Source organism: Diuraphis noxia, unplaced genomic scaffold (assembly GCF_037042655.1).
Source record: "Diuraphis noxia isolate RWA-SAM2 unplaced genomic scaffold, SU_Dnox_SAM2 contig0003, whole genome shotgun sequence".
Classification (NCBI taxonomy): domain Eukaryota; kingdom Metazoa; phylum Arthropoda; class Insecta; order Hemiptera; family Aphididae; genus Diuraphis; species Diuraphis noxia.
In genome coordinates, this window is record NW_028301713.1 from 81,582,117 (window position 1) to 81,599,122 (window position 17,006).

Genomic DNA, 17,006 nt, shown 5'->3' on the forward strand with positions numbered 1-17,006 from the left:
AAATATGTAGTAATGGTAGATTGTACATTTTGCAGTGCAACAGCTCATTCAAAAGCTTTTGTTTGGTATTCGTATGAATATAATATGTATGGCATCGCTATTTCAAAAGCAAAGAGATTGAGGAATGAGGTTCCATGAATACATGAATCATGATTGCAAACGGAAAATTTCATTACCAAATATACGTTAATGAATCATGATGTCTTCATTTTTCATGAATGTTATGTTTTGTGGTGTTGAATATATAACAGTAAGTTGGAGTCTAACGGTGAAAAACAAGAAATAACTGTGGCGATAAGCGAAAAGTGTTCTTTTTAAACCAGGTTTTTTCTGATTACACTGTGCCATGATGTCATGTTCCGTATATTTAATATAGGCTAAAGATAAAAGCATTTTGGTAAATCGTTACAGTAACAAGCTGAATGTATTCAATTTATACCCGAGTATACGACACGATACAGGGAAACCTCAAATTTTAATCTACTGAATATTGTCAGAGCTTGGTTTTGCTTGGTTTTAGTACGTGTGATATCTTCTGACGGAGCATGTCGTGTCGCAGATGTATACATATATTTGAAAAATAAGAATTTATGACATTTAAATATTTATATTATAACAGAAATATTGGGAGGATTTTAAAATAAAAACCACGAGAAAAACTAATAGCCAATAGAAAGGACGAGGTGGTCTAAGCGGCCAGCACCCTCAGCTTTTTCACTATAATGATACCTAAGCTATGCCTTGCTATTACTATCATATAAAATATGAAATAATGATATGAAATGTATAATACAATATAATATTATAATTACATTTTAATACGAATATATAAATAAATAAATACTAAAATATATAAAATGATAAAACTTTTTTTTTGTCTATACAGATTGGCGATTCTCTGTTCGTGGACCTTCCTCGGGTCCGGCTGGATGGTGGGTCGAAAAAGTTTCGTCAACGATGGGGTTACGAATTGATCAATCAGCCACCCGTCCTGTTAGAAGAGGACGAAGACCAAGACGATGAGGACACGCCAGACAGCGCGTCGTTGCGCGAGACGACCGAGAGACCCGCCGCGCCCGTTAGCATTCCATCTGCCATGGGTAAGTCATTTAAAGCGTACATAAGTAGTATATATTATTAAGTTAATCAAGAACTCACTAGACGAATAACAAAAAAATTGTTTTGAAAAAAGAGACGACAATTTGCTATAAGAATCGGTGAGGTATAAACTTAAACGTTGATGGTGATTTCTGATGAGATTCAATCATTTAATATGTGTCTAATTTTTATACATCGACATTTCTAGAAAAATATTCTACATAAGAATAATAAATTGTTTAGATAAGTTATATACTGTTATCCAAAAAGTAAAAACTTTAAAATATTAACGATGAATAATAGAACAAAATATAATAATCTCTCTCTTTTTAAATTGTTTTGAAATAACTTTAAATTATGTAAAAAATGAACTTTTGAGAAATGTTTTAACTTTTAAAGATAATGAACGTTTATTGTTAAAAGAATCCCTCAGTATTATTATAACATAATAGTATATGTTCAACGTGTGCTGAACCTTTCGTTAAGAATGCCTCTCATAATGATAATATATACATACTTACAAAAAACCAAACACTCAAAAACCTAACTGTATATTATGTGACCAATGAAGCTATTTTTTTAACTTCTCGGTAAAAATAGATTATATCCACCACTTTTCATCGATGTTAATTGAGATAATTAGTGTTTATACAACAGACTCATCCTATATGTCATCACCGTGCCCTACGTTTTAAATATTTTAATGTTAGTCAAAGTTCTTTAGTTCTTGTTAATATGTCACTAACGCATTCAATTTGTTTATATAAATGTATTAAATTAATCGTTTTAATTACGATTGTTAACATTTGTTAAGATAATGAAGTTCAAACGTTGTAAATTACTCATCTACGCATAGTTTTATTTTGGTCTCTATAGCCACGTACAAATAAAATCAAGTGTTTTCAAATGTAAATTTAGAATAAAAAACTTTCGAATTATTAACATTGTGTTGCTATTCATTTATATGATTAAAATTAATGTTTAACTTATTGTTTTGTTCGTACTCCACAATACCATTGAATATTAATTATAGTATTTTACATTTTGTATATATTATATTAATTAATAGATTGAGTAATAATATAGAATCATTATAGCCTTATCTACTAGAATAATTCAGATATAACTGATTTTAATAAAATAATATTTATATGGGTACCATATAATTTATTATAAACAAAATATATACACTATTTGATGAATTGATAACAAGTCATTTAATCATTTTAATAAGGAGACCAAAAATGTATTAGGTATTACCTAAAAGGTTACTTAAAATAAAAACAACTATACATTTTAACTGGGTACCTTCTCATAATAAATTCATTAACGTTTTATCGATTGAATCAACTTTTTAATATGTAAAAAATTTAGTACAATGATATTGAGATATTTTAAGTATTATTAGTTACACGTAAAATTGTTAATATTTAAAAATATTAAATTTATCACATACTAAGTGTTAATGAATATAATATATTTGAAAAAAAATTAACTTTAAACGCTTATAAAACAAAATTGAGTGTATGCTCTCATACAAAATAGTTTCTAAAAAATAACTTTAAACACAACCTATACATTTTCTAAGAGAGCGATAACTTCAATGGGTGTTTTGAATTTTTATAAAATTGTTGTAAAATTAGAGGAAATATATCAAATTAGTACTTACTAATTAGTGATGCCATTTACTATTTAGTACTATATAATAATGCTTTTCATACTATAATCCATACTATTTTATCATAACTTTAAGTGCACTGCAGTGCACCGATACAATATATTAAATATTTTAACTAATTTATACTATTATTACACATAATTATATAAATAATATTAAAGTATAATAATCTAAAAAAAATTGCAATCGCTCTATATATGTCTCCACCCGTCTCTGATTACGGCAATGGATTCGTATTCTACATTTTAACTATTTTTTTTTATGTGTACCTATAGCATTTTTGCATTAGGTACACAAATTACAGTTATTACATGGTCTAAAACTGTAAAATAATATCATTAAGTATTTAGGTACATCATACACATTTTACAAATATGAATAAAAGGGAATATTGAGGAATAGTATGTTTTATAAAGACGTTGCTGTTACATATATTGATAAATAAATTAACAAATTACAGTCGAATAGTACCGTTAAAAAAAGGTTAGTCATGTGTTTATACAAAATATACAATAGTTTTGAATTTTTAAAGACCTACAGTTTTAGATTTGTACGTCATAGACTATTCAGAACTCATAACCCTAACCCACGTGATATTGTTACTATTGTCAACGAAACGAAACCACTAAACAGTTTTAGATGGATGTTTTTTTCTAAATTCCATATATCCATTTACACTATATAAACGTATAGCCGTATATAGGTAATAAACATTTTGAAATCATTCAACTAAACAAAATATGATATTTAATACAGATAAGATTCGTTACTCGATCACAAACACTCACAAATCAAATAGTTGAATATTAATTAAATTGAAAATAAATACACTATGTATACCTATACACATGAAAAGCAATGAAGGTTATAGTTTTAGTATTATTGTGCATATTTTGTCCTACTGTAAATGGTTAAAATTTAGCGTAGGCGTTATATAAAATATATACGTAATATTATAAAAATAACGTATGTACAACTCCATATGAATAACTTATAACAATATAAAATATATAATGTATAAATTGGAGTGGAGGCGTGCGTTGACAAATGTTGTAACTTATAACAATATATTATTATAATAATATGTTCGTCGATGTCAGTGACTTAAGCAGCTGGATGCACTACGGCGTTACTGAATAATTAGACACAATAATGTAGTCGTTGTTTTACGAATTTCACATTTAACACAACAGCATCAAACGTACATATTTTGTTCTGTAGTTTTTTACGTCATTTGTCGTACAGATTTATTTTTCCGAAAGCGTGAGAATATTAAGCATAATTCAATTTTTTAATTATATCAGTGTGTTATTTATAAATTGGACTAAAGTATATAAATTAATATAGCCTTATAGGTATAATATACAAATACCTCAGTACCTGTAGGGCTGTAGTACTCGAAGAGCCCGTACATATGAGTCGTTACGTAATATATTTTTTTAATTCTCATAATATAGTTATTTTAATATTATATATTATTATGAAACATATTTCGATTGTTGTTCATTCGGTGTAACGCCGTATATAAATATCTAGGTTTTATTATTATTATATTTATATTTTCATCATTATATTATGATTATTATGTATTATAATAATTAATAATGTACGATTACACATTTATAAAGTATTATAATATTATATACACAGATCTGAGTTATTGATGAATAATGGTTTTTTCTATTTTCAAACTGTTTCAATACATTTTTTTTTCATATAGCAATAAGAAATAATAACAAAACACACGACTTGCCTTATAAAGTCGCGCACGTAATAGTTATAATATGTCTTATCGTTACACGTTGTATATAAAATGTATACATTTTATCAACGGATTTATTTTGTTTCAATTTCAGTAAAAATTACTTGTAAGTATTTACTATTATGTCAACCTCACGGCATGCGTTGCGATCATATCCCAAGAGCACGAACCGGTGCATATAACATCGGACTGGCAGACAGTATGTTCTCCTACGTTTCCGTGACATTACACCCACGCCGTATATTATCTCGTTAGTCGTATTTCCGTAATAATATTATTGTCGTTATATTAGTTTTATGAGCATAAATGCCTTAAATGATAAGTTGGTACCATTTTTTTTTTTTTTTTTGGTTCTGCTTCAAAGAACTCGGTATTTTATGGTATGCACATATTGTATACCTACATGTTGCGTATGTTTTAAATGGAGAAAAATGATTTTAATCAAGTGAAAGTTCATTAATTGAACATTGGTTAATAACATGTAGGTTTAGTGTATCATTTAAACGATGTTGCAGGTAAATAACTAATAGAACAAATAACAATTATTTGATTTCTCACTTAAAATCATCGTTTGAACCACCTTTCACAATTTGACGCGAATGCGATCTCATTGCGATTCCACTATTTCCATTAGAAATTAGAAATTCGTTAAAAATCGTAATTTAACAAGAAGTATAATTTTATTTTTAATTGCAAATCCAATAATTCCATCAGACATGTTATATATTTTGACAGTTATTAACGGCAAATATAAAATATTACACACTATAACGTTATCACTGTATCAGATACAAACTAGTGAAATGGAAAACAAAAATCTTGGTATTAATATCTTGTCATAAAATGTCACTTATACCACGATCCACGGTGTTTAAAATTTTAAACACACTCGTGCGAAACGTTAAAAAAAAGAATAAAATTAAAACTATACTTTTCATGGCAAAAAAATTGATTATACTGTATAATTTAATGATGTAGGTTTGCGCAAGAGATATTGTTATAAGCTCAAGGGATTAAAAGAATTTTTATTTATTTTAAATAATCTGTATAGCATTCGCGTCGATCGGCAGGAGTATGACGAGATGGGGCGAAATGTAGTGGTTAAACATAAACGTATGAGCAATTATTTTGATATAATAATAATAATATTACTACCTAAGCATACACTGTAGGCGATATTGTTTCGTTTTTATTTTCGTCGTCTCATCAATAAAAGCTCTCAAGTACGGAAATCCGCGGGAGACCTATATTTTAAACCATGCATATATTATAATACGATTCGCTTGGTTGACTATTAATTAATAATTATCATCACAATTATAATACAATATTATTATTACGAAAACGATTACCACCAGCGACACCCATCGTGCGCCCGTACCTATACCTAGTAAATATTATAGCTATGATAATAATAATATAACACTATCCGTCTCGTATCGTCGGCGGCGGCGCGCGACGTTGTGTAGTTGTCTCGCCCGACGGAGAGCCTACGCGTCCGCGCGCCTCGGCCAGCAGTGTTCGTTCGGCAGTCGAACCGTTCGAGTGTTAGCGCGGTGTTAAGTTTCGGTCGCGCTCTCATTTCGTTCGCCGCAATTATTATTATTTTTTCGCGTAATATTTCACCGGAATGATGTCCGAATTATTGAATTGACGTGCGCGCTTACGTTTTATTTTTTTTTATTTTTCTTTCTCTCAACCCGTTCGCGGACATAGAAAAACCATGCTGTCCGTCATGAACGATCTACCGGATGTGCAGCATCAACCGCCCGTAAGTCCTGCGCACAGCACCGGAACGATTACCCGGAGGTTCAGCAAGGGATTTCAATCGTGTCTGAAGGGAGCCCGTGACGATTTCGACGATTTCGATGTCGATCAAGGTAAGAAAAGCTGGATGCCCGTGGTTCATCTAACCTCACATTTTATGTTTGAGCATTACCGATATCCCTTGGTCCTACTTAGATGTGTTTCGATTGGATTATTGTTGTCTTAACTATCGGCCAAACCTTTTTTTGCCGTCGGTTACGCCGATAAAAATACGACCGACGCTCATCAGACGATAATTGTTCATCTTCGACACTAAAATTTATGCGTTCGCGATTAATTAAATCTTTCACGGTCCCGAGTGAAAGTTTTCTACAGTTCCCTTATTTTTGGTAAAACAATTACCTGTAACTAAATCAGTAATCACCTGCGGTAGCGTTATGCGAGCGTTGTGTTATTCCCAAGTTTTTCAATTAGCTGCTGTTTCTAGTGCTGCCGTAGGAATCTTAAGGTTACTGGGTTTTATATGGCTGGATGATTAATGATTATATTATGGCTTTCGACGGCGATTTAGACAGATTTTTGAGGTTACTCGGCTCAATCAGAGCGCGTACGTAAGCCGACGAAACAAACAACCGAGAAAAGATATGGTCGACAGAGAAAGAATAAGAATAGTATTAACTATAAGGAGTAATATCTAGTATTATCACTCATAAGTTATAATACAATATTTTTATGTATGTATATTGAATTATTACGTATTTGAATGTGTTATAGACTGAAATAATGTAGTTATATTATTATTATTGTGCTGGATAAAAGGGTTTTTGGACCGGATAACCGGAAGTTTTAATACGATAATCTGACGACGGTGGCAAACCGGAAACGACTGGGCTTGAGCTCGTAGTCAAACTAGTCGATAGTACAGTTGATTTTTATATATTTTCTTCATTTGCTCAAGCGATTCTTCCATGTGGCTAAACGCCGTTTTGTTTAATATAAATCCAAGTAAGAGTTCGTCTACCACATGTCCACACGTTTCTGTATTTGAGTTATAACTCGTACCGTTTTTTTTTTACCCGCAAGTCGCCAACGTGATTCACGACATGTGGTCGTCAAGGGATTCAAATTCGACAATGAATTTAACCAATAACCGAATTTTCATAAACTTCATCTTGCTCGCAAACATGCAGAATGATTTCATTGGGATTTTCTTTTACAGTAACTTTTTAATGTTATCTTAAGTTAATAAATTACATAAAAATCAACACGTGTAAGTAATGGAAAATAAAAATAATAAACCATCTGTTATAACATAAATTCGTCGGTTATACATTTTTATAATTATTGAATGACTGCCAATTATTATTCAGCCGTTACCCGTTCATATTGATATTAGTTGATTATTATTTATTACCTTAGTGAAATTGATTACTAGTTAGATTTTTTTTCATTGATTGTTGTTCAGAAGTATAAAATGCATATATCAGTTTTATGCTGCATAGTATTTAGGTGTATTAAATATTTAGATGTACTTAGAAATATCACGGATTCTATGTTATATAACTTAAAATAATATGTAAAATGTAAATATCAACATAACATTATATAGGTAATGTTACTAATTAGAAAATTCCTTAACTTTTCCAACAAGGTTAAATAACCGCTAATTGATAACTATTATTGACTGTAATATATTATGATACAAAATGCGTACAGTTGGTAATTTTAAAATATAGGTGTAGCACATTATTGTTATATCATAAACAAACTTTGTAATAGGTATTAAAATGTATAGACGTGTTGAGCATTATGTATTTATGTGTAACCCTCTTAAGAAAAAAAATTATTTTCTCGTGAATGTAATCAGAACTTTTTCAAAAAGTTACAGCGCCCTTACTTTTTAAATTAAATTGTTATCATCACGTCTCTTTCGTAATATATAAATAAATGATAAATCCAAATCCGTAAACTTAAAATGTAGAGACTAAATAATTACATATTTTTACAAAATATATTCACGAGTTTTCGTATTTTCGTCTGTTTGTAATTGTACGAGTACAAACACGAGCAATAAATATCAACTGATATCCGAATAAAATAAAAATGAATGCCCGTGAATTAATGTAAATTTAACTGCGCTCTTGTTATTTTCTTTTTCTTTATCGCCATGTGGGTCAAACACATTTCGGCACCCATTTCCGTTTACCCGTTTACCTGCTATGTAAATCCACTAAAAACCGTATGGTAATAAAATAATTGGCGCGTTCCACAATTGGTGCAAAAAATTTTTGATCAAAGCTACAAGGCAGGCGACAAGAAATATTCGATTTTCAAAATTACCGCGCGAACCGGTCCATTGTTGTGGATGGATCGCCAAATACGCGGACTTTCCATGTGACTTTCTCCCATTCAACCAGTTCGTATGCAGTTTTTTTTATATGTATATATTGCATGTATTACAATATTATAATATATAATACGTATACTCGTACGTATTCAATGGATTTTTAATGCGACCGTATACCAGTCTAAAAGTCAATAATATTTTGCATATAGATAATTAAAAGTGACGGTTTCTCATTTACACAGATCCATCGATAGTTTTAATGATTTCTTTTTTTACTACTGTATATTAATGCTTGGTGTATTCTATGCAATTTTTAACACGTTGGATATATTATAAGGTTCATATTCATCGTAATTTTAATATTTCAACACTAAATTGATACAACATTATTATACCTAACTTATAATATTACAATTATTATTTACCAGCATAGATATTAATCGATATTAATCATGGTTCGTGACACTTATGGATGACAGACGTACGACATATCGTAAGCATATGTGATAGGTATTAGTTTATAATTATTGAAATACAGACGATATATTTATTTTATCTATATTATTCATTCAACTATAGTTTTAAAGATTTTACATACGACTATTGTCATTTATCACTCAATATTCGAATATATCTAAAGATATAAAAAGTAACTTGGTTAAACATTTACGGTGAATGGAGTAATCAACTAGGCATTGTCTTTATTCCCGCAGTGTATAAGAGTAATCATAATAATTAGTATTACCTATATCGGTATATAAAAGGCTACTTTAATCGATCTTCTACCCAACAATTGAAAATAATGGAAAATTGCTGGAAATTAAATATTTTAAACAAAAATTGTTAACCTGACTTTGAAATGAGAGGCGATTGAGACGTTGTGTATACGGTCATCCCTTTTCTAAATAACCTTTCCGATCTTTGTGGGCATTTTTTTTTATTTTATTATTAGGCATTTGAGCAGATATCCAGGCCATTGCCTTTTTAGCCTTTGTGTGAAATTTAAAAAAAAAAATATTTTTGAAGTTGTGAAGTTTATCCTGAATGAATTTCAAAAGATTTCAAATAATAAAAATTCTATTTATTTTATTTTTTTCTAATTATCACAGTTGTATGTGTTCTCTACAAGGACAATTTTTGTTTTGTTTTTCTTTATGATAGCGCCCGTTCGTTTTGCGATACGTATATACCTATTGTTTGTTTTTCGAACCAACCGACGGCAATTAACAGGCGACTCTATAAAAATATACATTATAATTACATTATTATATAATATAGGTTATCCATATAGCAGACAATTCGGCCGGTTTAGGATGTTAACTGTTAAGCCAATGCTACTTACCACGATGACGTGGACCAATTAGATATCTTATACATTTTTTTAATAAATAATAATATAATATACTATATAGTATTATTTATATAATAGACATATCACATGTTATTTACATTTATATTCTGATATTGATAAATGTTCTCTGTCGTTTGTACAGATGTTGCTCTCGTATGATGTATTATACAGTAGGTATGTTATTTATGGGAAAGTAACCTTAGTGCTTGCACTACAAATAGCAATTATGTAAAGTAGTTTGTGTACGACATTTAGGTATATTTAATTTAGTTTTTTGCACTAAAAAAATTATTTCTGAACTTCAATGGGAATTTATAAAAAAATGTGTTTTACCAATATTGACAGAATTTTAGACTATATTACATAATGTATTCGATATCACGCTACGGACAGGTCTGTGACCTTAAAATAACCCCTGCGAGCAAGATGCTCATAATATAATAATAATAATGGTACCTATAACAATAACAAAAAATAACAACACTCAACACACGTCAACAATATAATAACTATGCCTCTAGGAATAGTTGATGATTCTGAGTGATATAAGATGACAAGTATAGACGTTAGTTACCATCAGCTAGTCTTTGAGTATTGCCAAATAAGTTTGAATTTAAAATTTTTTGAATTGGATTTACCATCCTAATGGTTTTACAATGGATGCGTTTTTCGAAAAACCCCTCTTTTTCTGGGACAGTTATAGTAACTATAATAATCTATGCTATGAGCTTTTTCATAGTTTCGAATAGTTTTGTCTTTTTGAGATAGTTTTCACTTCTCAAGTACTATATACCGTATATGGAAACGTAATGAAGCTCTAACAGAAACTCGTGATCAATTTTTTTCGAATGATTCAGCACATCTATCTTTTTCAAAGTGTACCTATATAGTGTATTATATGGTTCGATTTAAAATCTGAAAATCTAATAAGGGAGACGAAGAAAAGGAAAACTCGATTATATGCATAATTGCTATGCTTTTACTATTGTCCTTCTCTATACAACAATTGTATTTTGTATAATTGCTAAAAAATCTCAAGGTTTCGGTTCATTAGCCGTCGTTGGGGGAGTAGGATCGACGCTAGCGGATGGACGGACAACAGACGCATACAATGTTAATTAGTTGAGCGAGGACGGCCGAGTACGTGACAGACGCCGATTGCGCGCGAGGGGCACTTTTTTAGGAGAATATATATGTATATACATATCGTGTGCACGTATTTAATTACTATTGTCAGTTGTTTAGTATGTTACCGTGGCTATAATAATGGTGATAGTCTTAATATGAGATAACAAAAGTCCTCGTAAGTTTAGAAATTTTCAACGCGTTTAACCAAATATCCAAATATATATATATATAAATGTTATATAATTAATTTTTTTAATATTATTTGATATTCATATAATTGTGTTTTCTTTCTTAAAGTATGTTAAATCGCGCTTATAAGTACCTTAGTTAACGACGAGCCTGTCGAAAGCTTCGCATCACTATATTACCTAACCTATAGAACAATTGTAGGTATATAAACAGAGTTTCCGTAAGCGGTTGATGGATTATATAAAGAATACCGTCGAGCATCGGTATAGCTCAAACGTCAATGAGAATATTAAAAATTCAAAATGTTTTTAGTTATGCAATGCCTTAAATACAATTTATAAATACTTCAAGGGCCAAGAAATAAAATCAAGTTATGACGGTTTTAGAGTTATTGGGGTTTGGGTTATCGTAACTACTGAATATAGTCATACTATGAGAATTATTTATTTATATGTCATATATAATGTGCACGTGCCCTGAAAACAGGTGTGAAGTGCGAACTCGACAATACCTCGCCAAATACATTATTCCCGGTCCAGCGCCTTATTTGGAGAAACCAAATCGATACGATGACAAATCGCATTCTCAAATTTTAATACCATAAGTACTCTACTATACTACTATAGGTACTAACGATATAGTGTTATTGCAAATTTTGATTATAACTTATAAATAAACTGTGTTAGCAAACCTAATAATTATACCTAATATGTCGTTCTGCAGCAGTTTTATTAGTAAATTATATTACTTTAAAACAAATACCAACATCTGTACTATTTTTATTCATATATAGATTCTATTCGTGGTAATGTAGTACCTTTGAAATTACCTATTAAAATTAAAACTTAGTGTGGTGTCAGAGGACACGGTGGTTATAGTGGTGAGTTATGGTAATGCGTGTGCACGCCTGACGCCTCCCTAGTCGCTATAATTGCTCACCGCAGTTTTAGTGTAATCATAATATTATACTTTAGCAAGTATTACATCCACTGTACTTTTCGATTTATTCGAGCGTGCATCAGTTATAAGCTTATAAAGTTACATCTTTTAAGTCGTTTTCGTGCTGCGCCATAAGTGTTTTTTCCGACTGAATAATGTCTCGAGTGAACAACGGTAATTACGACGACAACGATTATCTTAAAACAACGTTCTTGCACATAATATTTTATCAAACCGCAGTTCATTATATCGTTAAATAATAATAACGATTATCGCGAGACGTGAGTAGTAAATAATAATAAATATTAATTTATAATTTATACATTATTCCTATTAGTTTGATTGTCATAAAGTAATAATGGTAGAATTTATTATCCTATACTGTTTATTATGATTTTTACATAATATTTTAATTGTATAGGTAGGTATAGTATAATATATATTATGGGCTATAGTACTTATAAATTATAACTGCAATATTGATTACCTAGGTATGTTTTATCGTAATAAATGGCACATGATACTGCCATTGTAGATTCTATCCGCACTACATTTTACCGTAATAATATTAATATTATTGTAGTTTTATTTATTTGTGTTATTTACTCTGTTCAAATATACATAGATATAGTACCCGACCGAAATACAAATATTAATCGGTGTACTGTTGAGTAGGCAGACGGACATGTCCTATATTCGTGGTCGATCCCGGACTTTTACCATCGCGCGAATCGTAACGCATCACTTGTACAGATCCGTCAAACAAGAATACGACGCGATCAAACGCGAACGGTTTGGCTAGGTGATTATGCGGTCATAATAATGTAAATAATGGTGAACGGTTAGGAGTGGTTAGGACCCGAGTATGATGTTTGAGGAACATTAGCAACTTGTTCGCGTGTCATTGTACTCTCTGCGTACGGGTGCACGACTAGCAAGAGCACGGCGGTGGAGTATGCCGATGACTTTTTTACACGTAAATAAAATTTAAAAAAAAAGTACAGTTATAAAAAACACGTGCTGGTTGGAGACAAAAAGCCGTTGCGGGTGGCGCAGTGCGAATTCTAAACTTAGAAACGGCAAGCGCATACACTATATATATGTTACGGTAAAAGATGAATATTGGTGAATGTCGTCATTCTCCGGTGAATGACGTCTTTTACCAAATTGATTCGATTATGTAGGTAAATGATGTAAAAAACCAAATTTTAAATTCAAATGTACATCTTTCACCGGTCATTGATGTAATTTACCAAAACTAGTGGTAAATGATGATAAATCTCAAATAATACACTGATTTTTTTACTATAGGTAGGTACTATTTATAATAATGATTTATTATTAATACAATTTTTATTTGTACAATTTTGGTTAACATGACATTTTGAATTGCACAACATTTCTGCTGCACTGCAATCAATTTTTTTAGTACCACAACCAGTTTTGCAGTTGCATCGATTAAATCCTTGATGACCAGCATTCCATGTCCTGCTGCAGCTTCTCTTAATGTTATTTCCCTGTCTTTAATTTTTTTCATGGCTTCATCTAGCTCTAGAAATTTTTCTTTACACGGAGAAATTTGTGCTCGTGTATATTTGTGTTTCAACACCACATATTCTGTACCTGGTTCAAACATTCGGGTATTTATTTAATTTAAATTAAATAAACATTATCAAATTAAAATTACCTTACATAATTTATACATGTCATCTTCACATGAAATAATAACAGCAAGTAAATTACGCGGAGAACCACGTGCTCTATCAACATCTAATATTGGGACACGAACAGTTGTACCGACATCAAGCTTTGAAATTTTTTTTAAACATCATTCTCCAATTAAACTGGTGATTGACGATAATAACCGGAGAATGTCTGCATTTACAACGTTTACCAATTTTTAGGTAAATGATGTCATTTACCGGGGAATGACGTCTTTTACCACGTTTACATCATTCACCGTAACATATATATTATACGAGCCACCGTTCGCTGCATGTATGATGATTACGATGGTTACACCCTAGTCATGAACATTTTACAGGCGTAATGCGTAAACGTGAACACGTTGTTAAAATATACCGCGGTATAATGATGTGTGCGTTTAAAAGTTAGTGTGTAGTGTGTTGTACAGCGTATTATAATAATATACATTATCGATTTCTGCGCGTGTCTGCTACCGTGTACCCTGTATTCGATGTAATGTAGTGCTGCCTGGATACGCGACGACGGCGCCGGTGAGTCACCTGGTCTATGAATAATGCGTTTATAGACGCTTTGAATTCGAATTTACACTGTATATGCGATCGTCGACTGCACTCGCCAGCAGCAGCAGCACACCGCTTTTACTGACCGTCGACCGACTAGGTTAACTGCTATGATATTATAACGACGTGTGTTTGTGATGACTGATGAGTATATATGATTAACGCATTTACGTATACGCTCAATATTTTATAATAATGCATTTTATTATATTGATACTTGTTACCTGCAGTGAATCTTCGGCTGGATAAACATCTATTTTGTGTTTGCGTGTACCTATCGCGCACGTATTGATATATAGGTAATAATGTTATTATCGTATATTAATGCGTCCATAACTAAGTTCTACAAACTCGATATACGGCGCTAACCCCAGACCTCATAAAATTAAATTGGTAGTGAACTGATGGTATACGTTTCTCTATTCGAGTGCAAGACCTATTGAAATCGACATTGCTTGGGTGTGCTCAAACGACAAATTTTATCGATTATTTTTGTACAATAAACGTGCTGCTACGACTTCTATACGTCATTTATAATCATCACTTCTTAATTACCTATATAATATATGTATATATATTAATCGTGTTCATTAATTTTTTTGAAACTAGGCGCGGTGATCTCTATATAGTGGCAACTCGTGTTAATTGCTAATGAACGTTATACACACATAAGTTAGAGAAATGTTTCTATTACGAGTAACGTATAGGAAATAATAATAACGAACCTATTATGTTATGCTATCGAAGTATCGAGTACCTATATTACACGCCTTGGATTTTTTTAATCTAAATTACCCGATAATACTTTTACAGTCACAGTGTAGGTATATATGATGATAATAATAACAATAATAATAGTATAATATTATGTAAACGAAGCTACGTGGTTCAAGTGTATAACCAACTGCTGCATTATTCTTTAAATTATTTTATAAGCACTATAATGTCGTTGACATCATATTACCAATTAGATATTGAAAAATATAGCATTTTTAGGACGCTTTAACTATGTCGATTACTTGAACGTATACTGGGAAGGGCTGTAAACATCATCAGTGAAAAGTGCTTGGTAGACCACCGGCTAGACCTTTATTTAATTTGGCTGACTTCTAGTTTGAAAAACATATTATTATGCGAATAAATATGTTTTCAAAAATCAAAACCCAAAATGTATTAAACGATAGATTTCGTAAACGTAATGTGACAGTTCAATCGTTTACATACGTGTGCAGATATAATACAATAATATTGTGTATGAAAACAGGCAGTGGCACGTCATTATGTATTGAAGTTTATTACGATTAACTATGAAAAATTAAAAAGGAATGTACAGTTTGATTTTATCCCGTTAACAACATGACAAAAACCGCACAGTTGTGGTAAATAACAACTATGTTGATGCCGGAAATGTCCACTAGCCAAGTCATACTGGGGTACCTATTCACGTAGTATTCGTCCTGGAATTATAATTATTTTTATTAGAACTAATAGATAAAACTATAAATATTCAAATATATGTGTATAAACAATCCACCTCACGTTATCCGGAGGGGAAGCCACCGTTTACAGTAACCACCTGATCCAATTAGATAATATTATTCGATCATACACTTCATATATTTTATAGTCTATAAATTGTTACGCGCATTATCAATACATCTCAATAATATGTTAATATCATTCATATACGACGTAATTGTCGTTTTAGCATATAACTCGTAGATGACAGATCATATTATAATAACACCATCATTATTATTTATTTTATTGCGTGTATTCTATTCCAATTCTTAAATTATAATAATCATGTCTAAGTCGACGTTTTGCTCTTTTCTATCTTTTTTTTTTTTAACCATGATTCGATAGGCCGAAGAGAACGACGGTCTTGTTATTCTCCTCCGAATCTACAAAAGTACGTTACTTTTTAAAGTTTTGATTGGTCAGAAAAAATCGAAGATTGTCGTCGTTATGTATTCTTCCCGTAACTAACCAGTAAAATCGTGACTGGTTTTAAAAACGAGAAAATTGCAAAATAAAAAAAATAAACTATGTAGGTATATGAAGTACACATTCGACATCGAATTTCCCGATTCATTCTTTTTGTTACCTAGAAATACTCCCAATCGATCAACACTAATTATAGTTGCTTGTGTTAAAAATTATTTTGATTGAACTAACGAATGGTAACGCTAACCAACGTAAATACTAATAAGACATTTTAATTATAATGTGTACCTACAAATATTGCGTTTGGAATTATTTCAAAAATTAAAATAATATATATAATGAATATATTTTTGCTTAAAATATACTTTGATTATTGTTGTATGTAATACAATTCTTTAATTATGTTTGTAGGTTTATATTTAATAATATTGAAAACAATTACAATAACAATAACCATAATTAAAAAAATAATAATTTCTCAGAATATGGATTTCGAATCTGGTTGATTTTAAGTTTAGAATGTATGTTTATGT

The 17,006-nt window shown here is 30.8% G+C and overlaps 1 protein-coding gene and 1 pseudogene across 3 annotated transcripts in view; one reads left to right on the top strand and one right to left on the bottom strand.

Moving 5' to 3' along the window:
* raskol (Ras GTPase-activating protein raskol) overlaps positions 1-17,006 on the top strand; it is a 143,157-nt gene that overhangs the window by 76,700 nt on the left and 49,451 nt on the right. For all 3 annotated transcript variants that reach the window (XM_089224904.1, XM_089224902.1, XM_089224905.1), the window contains one exon: positions 887-1,100. In XM_089224904.1, the coding sequence (XP_089081030.1) occupies positions 887-1,100 (214 nt within the window). The remainder of the gene's footprint in view (positions 1-886; positions 1,101-17,006) is intronic.
* LOC149057867 (uncharacterized) lies at positions 13,576-14,075 on the bottom strand (annotated as a pseudogene).